General features: G+C 55.6%; 1 protein-coding gene across 1 annotated transcript in view; it reads right to left on the bottom strand.

Moving 5' to 3' along the window:
* Positions 1-4,508: 4,508 nt before the first annotated feature.
* Tnfrsf8 (TNF receptor superfamily member 8) overlaps positions 4,509-13,954 on the bottom strand; it is a 74,048-nt gene continuing 64,602 nt past the window's right edge. Inside the window, exons 14-16 of the mRNA XM_023699395.1 lie at positions 11,091-11,116; positions 8,448-8,655; positions 4,509-6,038 (exon numbers count right to left, since the gene is read on the bottom strand). Of these exons, the coding sequence (XP_023555163.1) occupies positions 5,806-6,038; positions 8,448-8,655; positions 11,091-11,116 (467 nt within the window). The 3' untranslated portion in view covers positions 4,509-5,805. The remainder of the gene's footprint in view (positions 6,039-8,447; positions 8,656-11,090; positions 11,117-13,954) is intronic.

Below are 13,954 nucleotides of genomic sequence, written 5' to 3'. Positions count from 1 at the left end.
TAGTCACTTTCAAGATGGTGACCATGGAGCACCAGACCAAGCCCAGTGCTCTCCTCACTATGGGGCCCTCAGTGACCACAAGGTTACAAACGGCCAGCAACAGAATCTCTGCCCCTTTGGTATCTCATCTCTGATGACAGCTCTCACAAAACTGCCTGGAAACACCCCAACTCTCTTATTATTATCATTGTTGTTATGAGACAGGATCTCATTCTGTTGCCCAGGCTGGCCTCGAAGTCCTGGACTCAAGAAGTTCTCCTGCCTCAGCCACCTGAGTAGCTAGAACTAGTCATGCATCACTGTACCCACCTGTGCAGGTTAATCCTGACACCGTGATTTCTGGGCTTCTTTTCCTCTTTTGAAAATTTTACTGGGGCCGGCCAAATAGCTCAGCAGATGAAAGCACCTGCAAGTAGGCACAGGGACTGGGAGTTCGATCCTCAGGCCTGCCCTACTGGCCCTGCCCCTACCCCCAGCGTGCGCTGAGACTGCAATTGAGACTGGCCATGGTGGCGCAGGCCTGTAATCTCAGCTCTTGGGAGGCTGTAAACAGGCAGATCACTATGAATCTGATCTAGTAGTGAGTCCCTGAATACGCTGTAGACCCTTCCCTAAAAAATACAAGTAAGTAAAAAATATAATTTTTATTGGTACATTTGAGATTTACATAATGATCACATGCATCATAGGGAATTTGGACCTCTGCGTGATATATCCTGCTTCTTTTTCCATCCCCCTCCCCTCCCGTCAATCCCTTTCCCTCCTCATTCACAAATGACACCATGGTTTTTTGTTTTGTTTTGTTTTGTGGTACCAGGAATCAAACTCCGGACCTTGTGTTTGCTGGGCAGGTGAGCTAGTAGTTAAGTCTTCCTTCCCACTCCTTGCTCTCCCCAGCCAGAGCACAGCAGGGGGCCAGGGACAGGTGGATGAACCCTAAGGAGCCACTTTCTTGACTCATCTTCCTAGGGGACCCTGTGGTTGGGCAGAGAGCAGGACACACAGTGTCACCAAGACCTGACAGTTGCCGTGGCTGTCACGCTGTCCTCGCACAGGCTCTGGGCAAAGCCTCCCGCAGCCCAGAGCCACACAAGCCTTGTTCCAGGGGCCTCATCAAAGCCTGAATCTGAGTCCCGACTGTCTATGTCCTTCTGCCCGCCACCCAGAGTATAAGGGCCTATAGAAATGGAAAAATGAATTTATTCACAATTCAGCCACATGCAGGGCACGCAGAAACGCTTGGTCACAGAAGGGGTGGGACCAATGCGCATGTGTGGGGTTCCAGGCTGTGGCCTCCAAAGGCCAGGAGAGGTTGACCTTTTTTGACACCGGGGCAGTTTCCACTCTCAGCCTGAGGAGGCTGGAGAAACAGCTTGCCCTGCCGTTCAGGCCTACCTCTGTGCCCCAGGCTGAAGGGATCCTCCTGCTCCAGCCTCCCGAGAGCTGAGGTCCCAGATGTGCGCCACCACAGCCGGCCAGAATTCCTAGTTTTTGAAGGCTCTTTTTAACCTCTTAGAAACACTCCCAAGGAAAGTGGCTTCAGAACAAAGTTCTGGCTGGGTTTGCTGTGTGTTTTCTCTGCATGCTCAGAGAACTCAGGCAGCCACACCCGGTCTGCCCTTTGGCCTTGGGCAGGTGTCCCCAAACCCCAGAAGACAAGGGATAAAGTCAGATTCCTTACTCTCCAGCATGGCAACTTAGAGGTGAACTAAAACCCTCAAGGGGGTGGAGTGCCTGATGACATAAAGCCAACCCTGGACTTCAGTCAGGCCACCTGGGCCCAGGCAGGAAGTGTCCCGGAGATGGGGGAATGAACCCCAGCTTGGACCCTCCCCAGCTGTGTGACAGCAGAGTGGCTGCTTCACCTCTCTGAGCCTTGGTGTGAAAAGGGAAACACTCCCCGCAGCCCATGTAGCCATTACCCCAAAGCCCAGCTGCAGAGAAAACATGGAGACATTTGAGCAAACCCTGAGGCTCAGGCCTGAAGTGGAGGGCAGAGTGGGCGCCTGCACAGGGCAGTCACAGCCCTTCCGGCCTCCCACAAGGCCACTCTTTCATCTGTTTCACTAACCAGGTAGGCGAGAGTCACAGGGCCGTCCTCAGCCTGCGGGCCTGGGCTCCACAGAGCTGGGACTGAGCCACAGTTGTCTATCAGGGAGGGTGCTGTCAAGAAACATGAGGACTGCGGAGGAGGACAGGGAAGGCCCCCGCCTGCCGAGCTGGGGGGCCTTGGAAGAGGCCCCCAGGAGTTTTCCCTTTGGCTTTCACTTTCTCTGAGATACCCTAAGAAAGAGGAACCCACAGGAGGGACTCCTGGCCTCCCTCGGTGGCACCGAGGCACCGAGTGAGACCCACAGCTGGGACAGTGACCAGGAACATTGCCTGAGCTCCCTGCCCTTTCTGGAAAACATATCCAAGTGTTTCCTGGCTGCCAGCAACTACAGAGGCAGCCCCTGCTTCCTTCTGAACTAGGTTACAACAACAACCTTTGATGCCCCTGGGGCTCGGCCTTTCTTGCCCAGGGCTGGGAGAATACCAGCATGTTCTAGGGAGCACAGAGGAAAACATCCCAATCTGACACCTACAGTGGCGCAGGGCCAGGTCTGCACCCGACCCACAGGCAGCCCCTGCAGACCTCCTGCTGCTCCCCACCTCTGATGTCACAAGCTGCCCTACCCAGTGTCCCTTCCAAATGGTGCGGCCAGCAGCCCTCTCACCCCAGAGCCACTGCACGAGCTACTCCCCTGCCTTCCAAACCTTGCTAGCTTGGTAAGCTGGAGTCCTGGGGGACACCTTCCCCAGCCCCAGTGGCCCTTGCCACAGGCTCCTTGTCAGCAGGACAGGGCTGAATTGCATTGTGGGAAGGGCTGGCTCCTGGGGGGCACATATCACGTGTCAAGTGACATCTCAGGGAAGGTTTGAGACCCCATCTAGCAGAAACTTATAGCTTCAGTCCTTAGCCAAGGAAAGTGAAACCTATGGTTTGTCCCCAGCATAACCCAGTGGTCACGCACGGTGTTTCAGAGCCAGTTAACACTCTCAGGAAGGAGCGTGCCTGGGCAGGACCAGTTACAAGAGTGGGCTTTAGAAACCGGTGTCCCTACTGCCCCTCCATCTTCTCACTGCAAAGTGACACAGCCACCCAGACCCAGGCCTCTCCAGATCCGTGAGCCCAAACTCTTCCAACATTCCCCAGAGGCCAGCTGTGGAGGTGCACACCTGTAATCCTAGCACACAGGAGGCTGAGGCAGGAGGGTTGCCATGAATTCAAGGCCAGCCTGGGCTACACAATGAGTTCAAGACCAGTCCAAACAACATAGCAAGATGCTGTCTCAAAAACTGCATAAAAAAAAAGAAAAGAAAAAAAGAAATTCCCCAGGCTCAGGTGTTGTTCTAGCCCAAAAGAACAAACCAAATTTCTGAACTTAGAGAAGTCAAGGAACAAAACCTCGCCAGCCGACAGGTCAACAGCAGAGCTGGAATTGGAACCTGGCTCTCACCCCAGGGTGCTGTCTTCTCTGTGTGGGAGATAAGGTAGAACTCCAACCCTCTTACATGGCAGTGCTCAGTGACCAAGGACCAATCAGCAGGGACCCGGTCCAGTCCTCAGGACTTCCGGTCGGGAAGGGGGATGGGGCCTTTGTTCTTGGCAGCGACTGTTACCAGGCTGCAACTTCTGGGAAGCGGGAAACAGCTCACTGATGGGAAACAATGCCAGCGTCCACAGGCACTCAGCGCTGCTCCTATCAGCCTGGGAAGATGGGCGTGGGGTCTCCACAGCCTGGGTGTTATTACCACTGCAGCAGAGCTCTTGTGTACCTGCCTTGGGACTTGTGAACAGCCAGAGGCCAAGAAGGACCCCATCCCTCAGTCTCCACCCCACCCAGAGCTGCAGGCTGCAGTCAAGGGGCTCGTGGGCTGCTGCCTGAGCTGCGCCCGGGAGCAGGGTGTCCTTCCAGCTCAGTCTCAGAAGCCCAAGGCTGAAGCAGTCCTCCCGCTTGGGTTTGACATTCATTCCAGGCTGGAAGCCTCCCTTTCCCAAGCACTAGGATGTTCAGCCAATCCGGCTCTGTGCGTGTGTGTGTGTGTGTGTGTGTGTGTGTGTGTGTGTGTGTGTGTGTCCCGGAGAGGCTCTGAGGGTCCTCAAAGGGCAGCCTGTGGGCCAGAGAATGAGGCTCCGTGAGGAGCAGCCTTGGCAGACAAGGGAGAGCTTTGGGCAATGAGACGGAGAGGCTAGCAGGAAGCAGGGATGTTGGGGTGCAGAAGGAGCCCCGACCCTGAGGAGAGACTACTCTGACCCTCCTGCGCAGAGCCTTTCAAACTCTACTCCATGATTACTGCTTAGCCTTACAAATTATCAGTTTTAAAGAATCGTATGGATTCTAGATTATACAGACTTCAGAGGGTTAAAAACTACAAAGGGAAAGAAATAATTGCAAAGGGCAAGAGGTAAGGGACTATGTGATTTTGCCAAGGTTGTCAGCATGCCCTGCGGTGCCCATGAGCATGCTAGGCACACCGGCTCCACTCTGGTCAGAGACAATGACAAACACTCAGAGTCCTCCTGGCCGGTGTCCAGGTCCTGATGTGTGACCACCTCTCTCAGTGGTCCAGCCGCTCCAACTTTCCCCAAAACAACAGAGTGGTTTCACAGAGTACCTTCTGACTCCTGAAGCAGCCTCAACTTCCTCCAGAGAGTAATCGCTGGTGAGTAAACACAGCCCTCCAGCCTACTGGTAAGTCCAGGAGTCCCCGCAGCTGACCCACAGATGTGTCATCAACACTTGTTTGTCAGAGGCCCAAAGAGCAGGCGCAGGCTGCGAGTCAGAGTGGCTCCACTCCTTCAGGTATACGACGGGGCACCTGAAATCCGGCTGCAACCACCAAATCCTCTCTCCTTTGGGTGCAGAGTGAGGCCAGATGTTGTGTGAGGGTCTTTCTGGGGCCCACACCTGACACAGTAGCATGGGTCAGATGACAGGGCTGGGAGAGGGGTGTCACAAGCGTTGAAGATGTAAGACAGATGCCCTTCATTCCCAAGACTGAGCAGGAAGGCCACAGAGCAGTCGGGGACTCCATGATGGATTGCTGTCCCTGCTCCTCGCCAGAAGGAAGTCCCTAGGCAAAGTGGGCAGGCTGTTCTCTGCAGCAACTAGCTGGACAGGGTCTCCAGCCGGGGCTGGGTCTCCAGCCGGGGCTGGGCGCTGTGGCTGCGGAGGGCCTACAGGCACCTGGGTCTCCAAATGCTCCCGCCTTGGGGACTGCTGAGACATTCTGAGCTACATGCAAGGGTCCTGGGCCCATCTGGGGCAGTAGAACAGGTGCACATAGGTCCCACTGAGCCCAAGCAGGCCCAGCACAGAGAATAATGTGACAGGTACAGCTCAGATGGTACTGGCTCTGCTGCCACCACGCCATCCCTCGACTTCCCTTCTGACTCAGGAGAAAACCACAAGCGCTGGCATAGGGCCCACTGGAGCCAGCTTCACTGTAACTGGGCTGGCAGTGTGCCAACAAGGCCCAATGGGCATACTGCTGAGGCCCAGGGAGAGAGGGCACAGGGGTACATAGGACTGGCTTTGTGTCCCCTCTTTCGGCGGGCACTGGCCCCAGCAGTGAGTGTCTGGGTCAGGTCAGGGGCTGGCACTTTTGGCAGCCACAGGAGGCAGGGTGCCCATCCCGGTGTCCTGTGGGAAGCCAGGTCCTCAATCTGAGCCATACAGGCCTCTGTCCACCAGCATCCCTGGTGCCAGCTGGTGCCCCCGAGAACCTTGGCCACCTTCCCTGCCCAGCCCAGACCGAGCCTCACTTCCCAGAGGGCCAGGGGTCCTCCTTTCCTTCCTCTTCCACAGAGAACATGAGGTCCCCACAGTTGCCCAGGGGTGGCTCCGTCTCCTGCTCGGGGTAGCGGGGGGCTTGGTCCACCTCCAGCTCCGCCTCCAGCTCGGGCCCTGCCAGCCCTGCCACGCGGCCCTCAGGCACCTCTGTCTTCACGCTCCCCACGATCACCGTGTCAGCTTTCATGATGTAGATTTTCTCTGCAAAGCAAAGGCTTGGGTGAGGAGAGGAGACCAGAGCCCCAGGGCAGGAGCTAGAAGACAGCATGAGGGCAGAGTCACTCTGCTCCACTCCTGCTGTGTGACTCCAGGAGAGTGACACAGCCTCTCTGATGCACAGCATGGGGCACCTCCCGTTAAGGCAAGGATCTTCTAGGTACTTAGAGGACGGTTAGGACAGACACAGCGCAGGAGGCCAGCAGCACGGGGTGGCCACAGCACTTGGGAAGGCAGCAGAGCCAGGCATCTGCCAGCCCTTGTCACACACCAACTCTGAGGCTCTGCCTACACTGTCCTCATTTCACCAGTGGGCACCTCAAGCCTGGCAAAGTCAGAGGACCTCCCCAAAGTCATCGAGGGAAATCCTAAAGGAAACCCCGGCCCACCCGTGGCTGCTGCTGCTCTTATCCACATGGCCAAAGCAGGCAATGGGTGACCCAGCCTGGCCCTATTTGCCTGGAGCTAAAAGTCTGGCATTCCAAGAGCCCCTTAGTGCAGGCGAGACCATCTGGCAGGTCGTTGCAGGCGCCCAGGCCCTGCCAACTAGCAGCAGGTGGGGGCTGCGGTGGTGTTCTGTGGTGTCCTGTGAGCACAGAGGGGTGCTGAGTCAGTGTTGCTGGGATGGGTGACGCAGCGCTGACACGAGGCCCCATCATGGTCTTTGGACATGGAGGCTCGGGGGAGGCAGGCTGCCGAGAAGCTCCAGCTCCCAGCTGGCCTGGCCTGGGCCCCAGAGGCCACATGCGGAAACTCAAGAGGGAACTTGAAAGCAGGGGTGTGGGGCAGCAGGGGCTCAGGGACGCCTGCCTCTCTGGGTAACCCGGTTACACCCCTCAGAATCAGGAACCCCAAAGAGATTCTCAGGGGTCCTGGCATCCTCAGCCTCATTGTGCAATGCCAGCTCTGCTATTTTGGTTTCTGATCCTCCCAAGAAAGAGAAATATTAGAAATGTCAGCCAGAACCAGGGACCAAAGGAAAGCGACCAGCTCAGAGATACACAGAGCAGGGACCCAGGCCTCTACTCACACCCTCCATCCAGGCCTGTGAGTCCTGAGCAGAGGGGCTGGGACAGAGACCGGGGCCAGAGGTCACACAAAAGGGTCCCCAGGTGGTGACATGCCAGAGGAGGGCAGAAGGGGTGAAGGAGGAGAGACAGGAACAGGACGGCTGGGCTGGAGAACTGGGCTGGTTTGGTCAGAAGCCAGGAGGGGCCTCTGGCTCTGCTCAATCCCGGGCCTGCCCGCCTGCAGCTGTGGGGTCTTTGGGGACTGCTAGGGCCTCCTGCCCGCTCTCCTGACCCCCAGGGCAGCTGACCTATGGGGGAGAATAGAGGCTCCACCGGTGCCCAGGGACAAAGATACAAATCCACACTTTGTCCAGCCTGGGAAGTGCTCTTTGGGGTACCAGGAGGACAGGGGGTCACCTGCATCTGTGTCTCAGGGGACCTCCAAGGCCTTCCCTGGGCACCCTGTCCCGGAGAGACTGGCAGGAGGATGGCAAGGTTGGCCCCCGGGGGTGCCACCTCTGCCCCCTTCCCCCTGGCTCCGCCCCCACCCAACTTCCAGGCACTGCAGTCCTCTCGGCGGCGTCACACCCTCCGGCTAGGACTTCTTAGGAAATCTGAAGGCAGCATTTCCCAAAACCCTGCCTTGTGCTCTGATACAACTTACTGAAAGCTGCAATTGCAAAAGTCTGTTCAAGACGAAAGACACCCCACAGTTCTGCCCCCAGCGCCTACAGCTGGAGGTGCAGAACCACCAGGGTGCCAGGTGGCACACCCCAGCACGGCAATGGGCAAGGGCATGGACAGTCACCCTGCCAGGAGCTGGGACACACCAGGGGCAGTGGGGTCTTGGGCACAGAGCAGAGGAGCACTGGCCCCTGGCATGGAGAGGGCAGGAAGGCTTCCTGGCTGTTCTAGGCAGGGAAAACAGCTCCTGCAGAGAGGCTGAGCTGGCGAGGAAGACCCCCACATGGAGAGAGCAGATGGGACCAGGAGGGTGAGTGGATGGACAGCTGCCAGGCTGGGAATCCCAAACCTCATCCTCAAGTCCCCAGCATGTCTTCCTCCTGTCCCCTCAGGTGCTCTGTGCCCCACTGACTCAAGGAGGAGCCTCACCTGCTCTTTAACCACAACAGCACAGAGCAGACAGACACAGTTCTAGACAGACTAGAGCTGCCCCAAACCACACGGTGCTGCAGAGTGCACCCTGCTCACACGCAGCTCACGCTCCTGCTGCTCTGCCAGGGCACAGCCTGCACCCAGGGAGGGCCAAGCCAGCCATGTGGGCATGGGGGAACACCCACATCTCTGCCCCACTGGACCCTGGTTCCCATCCAGGGTTCACAGGCTGCTGGCCAGCCGGGACCCCACAAAAAGGCCTACTCACCAATGCGGTTGTTGGTGTGCTCCGTGGACACCCGGGACTCAGGGGGATCCCGGGAGGCCGCCTCATCCCCGGCAGGGCTAGCACCTAGCAGCAGCACGCTCTCGGGGCAGGCCGCCCCCACACTGGCACAGGTCTCCACAAGCTGGGGGCTCGTCACACTCAGCACTCCTGTATCTGCCTCCGTCCCCAACACGTCACTCCTGGCCCTCTGCACAAGGAGGGCAAGTGTTAGGCAGGACACCTCTAACTCCTCAACTCAGACCTGGGGGAGCCTCCCCTCTGCATTAGGGCCGCCCCAAACCACCCCCAGGCTTCTCAACCTCAGCACCTGGTTGAAGCTTCTGGGGACATCAGTTGCTTTTAATTTGTATGAAATAACAAAACTGCAGTCAGCCACTTGTGTGGCCTTCCACATGTCTGGCCAGCTCTGAGACACAGACACATTCATCTCCATAGACCCTGAGTATGAACTGCGTGGTACTAGTACCTGACCCTTGTTAGAGCCAAGGCTGATGGCACACACCTACTACTATCCCAGCACTCAGGAGGCTGAGGCAGGAGGATCTCTTTGAGTTCAAAACCAGCCTGGGCTACACAGTGAATTCAAGGCCAGCCTGAAACATACAGTGAGAACCTGCCTCAAAATTTATTTGTTTGTCTGTTTGTTTGTTACAAAGTCTTGGATAGTGATCCTCCTGTTTTTAGCCTCCCCAGTGCTAGGATTAAAGGCGTGACTACCAGGCCAGGTCTCCGGTGGCCAGCGCAGCATATGGTGCCTGGGATCTAACCCCAGGCTCTGCACTTGCCTAAGCAGGCACTTAGTCCGCTCAGCTATCTCGCTGGCCCTTCCCACAATTGTTTTTTTTTTTTACAAAAAGCAACTCACGAAAATCAGAAAGCATATTCTTGAATATTCTTTTATAGTAATTTGAAGGCCAAAAGACTGCCCACTTAAGTAAGTTAGTAGACTGGGCTGGCCCATGTTGCAAAATCACATTGTACTATCTTATAAATCATCCAATATTTTTTTCACGAAATTTCTTAGGAAGGGAGCAACCTTTCCAATCCTGGCCTAGTTGAATGTGAACATCCCTTAAGACTGAACTACAGTTCTACATACGATGTCTGAAGAACAGTGTTAGGGTTTATGTCTAGTTGATCCCACAAAGCCTTGTGAGTTACAGGGCGGGCTTCTAGAGTTTGTGATTAATTCGTGATCCTGGACTGGGATTACGGGTGTGAGTGCTACAGCCGGCCGGGAGCACGCAGCCTGAACGCAGCACAAAGGAGACAGAGTCACTCTCTGTGACTGTTCTTGCCACTGCTCCTCCCTTCTGCTCTTGCTGTTCTGCTATTTTCTGCCGCCATGAACGGCTGCCCTGTGCTGTGTGCCACTCTGCCTTGGAGCCAGCTGAGTATGGACCGAAACCTCCACAAACTGCGAGCTAAATAAACCTTTCCCTCCTTAATTTGGGGTATCAGGTATTTGGGCCTAGCAACGAGGCAAAAGTAACAAAGGCAAGCAGCAACTTTTCTTAGTATAGGAATGCTTAGATTAAAAGTAATGCTAAAAACCGGGCTGGTGAGATGGCTCAGTGGTCTAAAGCACCTACTTGGAACAAGCTTGGCAAAGCACAAGGACTGCGGTTCGATCCCCCAGCACCACATGCCAGCCAGCCCCACCCCCTGGTGGGCTGAGCTGGCCACACACACACACAATAAATAACACACACACACACACACACACACACACTAAATGTTAAAATAAAAAAAAATAAAAGTAATGCTAAAAACCAATAAATTTTTTTAAAAAATCAAACCAACAAGTGAGCCATACTTGAGACCCACCACACACAAATGCTTCACCACCACCTCCAGCTCCCAGGAGACTCCTGTCCCCATCCCTTGACCCCAGGAAGCTGGGCAGGGGAGGGGGCCAGGACCAGCACCCCACACGCCCTGTGCCTCAGGGCAGCTTGAGGGACACAGAGGTGTCTGAAAGCCCCCAGCCCTGAACCAGACGCATATAAATGATGTCACAGCTCGGGGGTGCAGGGCCCAGCGCCACCCCAGGGCACCCATGGCGCAGGGCTCCATCCTCACCGGGCCTCCAGCTGCAGAGTCCCTGACTTATCTGAGCTGCCAGCTCCTCCTTCGGAAGACAAGGTAAGAGCATCAGGCTCCCAGAGAGAAACAGATCTCAGGGCTCTCGGGCATCTCAGGACCAGCTTCCAGAAAATGCCCAGCTGTCCAGCACATGGTAAAAATGTGTGCTGCTGACGTATCACCCAGCCTTGGAGACAAGACTCTTGAAGGGAAGACGGAGGGAAGGAGAAACATCACACAGCCTTCTCCTGGACCAAACCTAATGCCCAAAGCAGCCCAAACCAAATGACCACCGCAAGCCCTTCTGGAAAATCCCCTGTGTCCGGGCCAGGAGCTGGAGGCTGCCTGGGGTGGGCGTGGAAGGGTCCTGGCCACAGTCTGCTGAGGCCTCAGGCTGGGCCCTACGCCCAGAGCTCTCCACTGAGCCGGCCCTGGGCTCTGGGGGAGGGGTCTCCAGTTCTCCCTCCCCCCTCCCCCCTCCTCTGTGGCCTAAGAAACTGCAGATCTGACTGGAAAGGGCGAGGGAGGGCTACTTACTAGCAGGTTCCTCCTGGGTCTGGAATCTGCAAAGAGTAGAAGAACAGCAAGCCCATCAAGGCGGGTCAGGCAGCCCAGTCCCTGCCCCGCCCCCATCACAGGTGGTGGTACCAAGCTCCAGCCGAGCACGGTGGGCAAGGCAGAGGGTCAGTGGTCACTTCCTAATACTCACTTCTCCCAACACTCGCTCCCTCGGGGCTATGTGCCACTCTGCGTGCCAGGGACTCCGCCAAGGGGTACCCAAGACCCCTCCCCAGCACCCAGCACATGCGTGCATGTGCAGCAGCTAGTTCAGGCAAGACATACGCTCCGACTAGAGCCCAGAAGCCTCCATGGGCCAGAGCGGGTCTGTGGCTGCTGCAGCCTGCCTCAGGGAGCCTGTCGAGGTGGTGGCCACACAGAGCCCACTGGAGGACCTCCAGCATGTGGCCCTCTGGCCGCTTCCCCTCCTTCCACACCAGCCTGTGGCTCCATCTTTATCGGCTTGTATCAAGCCCTTGCCCTCTGACCCAGGAAGCCCCTATGTCACACAGGGCCCAGGCTGTGGCTGAGCCTATGATGACACCCAATACTGGCTCACTGGCCACTAAAGGGAGGTGGGGTGGCCTCCAGGTTCAAATCCTTTGTGGGCAAGATGGCCCAGGCCCATCCTCCGGGTCAGGAAGCCCCTAACGCCCCAGGGGGGCCACATGTGGAGATGGGAGTGTGCCACACATTGAGGCCAGTGTGGCCACAGAGCCACCCCTAAAGTTTTCTACCTTTAGCAGCTCCAGGGAACAAGGAGCCCTGAGTCCTAGCTGACAGGTTCACTAAAGGTCAACTAACCACAAAGACAAAAGACCAGTCCAACGCAGTGTGACCAGGGCTGGGTCTGGGAAGCACTTGGCTTTTTTGTTTGTTTGTTTGTTTTTTCTTTTGTAGTACCGAGGCTCACACACAGGGACCTTCCACTGAGCTACAGCCCCTTCATAAATTCTTTAGTTTTTTGAGACAGGGTCTTGCCAAGTCTGAGGCTGGGTTGGAATTTGTGATCCTCCTGCCTCAGCCTCCCAGAGTGCCGAGATTACAGGTGTGCACAAGCCCTCCAAGTATCTCATCCGAGGTTACCAGCAGCAGCGTCTGGCAAGGAAGAAGACCAGATGATATTCGAAAGATGAGACACAGCTGGGTCTCAGTTTAACAAATGTGCCAGGCCTGCCACAAGTGTGCTGGTAGCTGTTGTCCCCAGCACAGAGGTCACCTTTGGTAGCTGTGGCTCGTTTCCTGGAGGTCACCACTAACCACTACCCAAAGCCACCACTCAAAGACACAGTCTGGCCTGGGGAACATTTTTAAAAATCATGTCAGCAAAGCCAAATCTTGGTCGTTGGAGAGTAATCTCGAATTCTGCCAACAGCCAGCTGCTTGGGGTACCAAAGCATCCACCCGCCAGGGAGGAAGAAGTATGTGACAAAGTAACAAAGCAAAATAAATAGAAATGACAAACTCAGAGCGTCTCAGAGAGGAAGTGGGTAGACCGTGCCGCAGGCAGCTCACGGCCTGGAAACCGGATCTGTCTTACTGCAAAGAGCCCGCTGGCAACGCAAACCTCAGGGCTCCCATTGCCACACAGACCCTCTCGGGGGCCACACCCTCAGGAAGTCACCTTGAAAGGACAAAAAGATTGCGTACAGCCGTGGTATTTATAAGAGCGGAAACCCTGTAAGTGAGCCAAAGCAAGTGCCGAGCAATGGAGGCACTTAGCAGAGCCAGAGGGGCCTCCTGGGCCATGAGAGCCGGTGCACTACTATCCTCCTCTCTGAGCCTCGGTTTTCTTATCTGGAAAATGGGACAAGTGGTGTCAGCTTTAGAGGACAGAACTAGATCTCAGGAGTGAAGGCGGCGAGCGCTGCGCTACTTGCCTTGCACATGGAAAGCACTGGGTTCCACCCCAAGACTAAAAAAAAGAATATAGAATGTATCTAATAGTCTTGTTACTGTTTAACTGATACAGGAAGTAAATTATGGGCCGGCGAGATAGCTCAGCGGTCTAAAGCGCCTGCTTCGGCAAGCTTAGACGAATGCGCAGGGACCACGGTTCAATCCTTGGCACCACATGTCAGGACAGCCTCACCCCCAGGGTGGGCTGAGCAGGCCCCAAAAATAAATAAATAAATAAATAAATAAATAAATAAATAAGGTAAATTAACTCCAAATCAAGCTGAGGGCTGGTGAGATAGCTCAGTGGACTAAGCACCTGCTCAGGCAAGCACAGGGACTGGGGTTCAATCCCAGGCACCGCATGCTACACCGGCTGCACCCCAGGGCATGCTGAGCCACCCCAAAGTCCGAGCATGGTGGCACATGCCTGTAATCCCAGCACTGGGAAGGCTGAAAACAGGAGAATCACTACGAATCCAAGCTGCATAGTGAGACACTATAGCAAATACATTAATAAATAAATTCTGAATCGGGCTGGGGATAAGCTCTTCCTTGGCATGCATGAGGCCCCTGGGAGCTGCAGAAATAAATAAAAGCATGATGGCGTAGTGAGCTAAGCCACGTTGACAGGAGGAGATAGAGTGGCGTGGTGCTCTGGTCTGTCCCCCACAACCGTGTCCAGTGGAAGCCTGGGAAAAGGCTTAGACAAATCCCCACAGGGAATGTCTTGCACACTGCCCGGCCAGCTCTCTGAGAGGCCATCAAGAGCCAGGCATGGTGGTGCATGCCTGTAATCCTAGCCCTCGAGAGGCTGAGACAGGAGGATCGCTGCAGGTTCGAGACCAGCCTGGGCAACAAAGTGAGCTCAAGGCCAACCTGAGCTGCATAGCAAGACCCTGATTCCAAAAGACAAAAAAAAAAAAAAAAAAAAAAAAAAAAAAAAA

The sequence above is a fragment of the Octodon degus genome, unplaced genomic scaffold (assembly GCF_000260255.1).
Source record: "Octodon degus isolate 3935 unplaced genomic scaffold, OctDeg1.0 scaffold00113, whole genome shotgun sequence".
Taxonomy (NCBI): domain Eukaryota; kingdom Metazoa; phylum Chordata; class Mammalia; order Rodentia; family Octodontidae; genus Octodon; species Octodon degus.
This window is presented reverse-complemented; position numbering and strand designations above follow the sequence as displayed.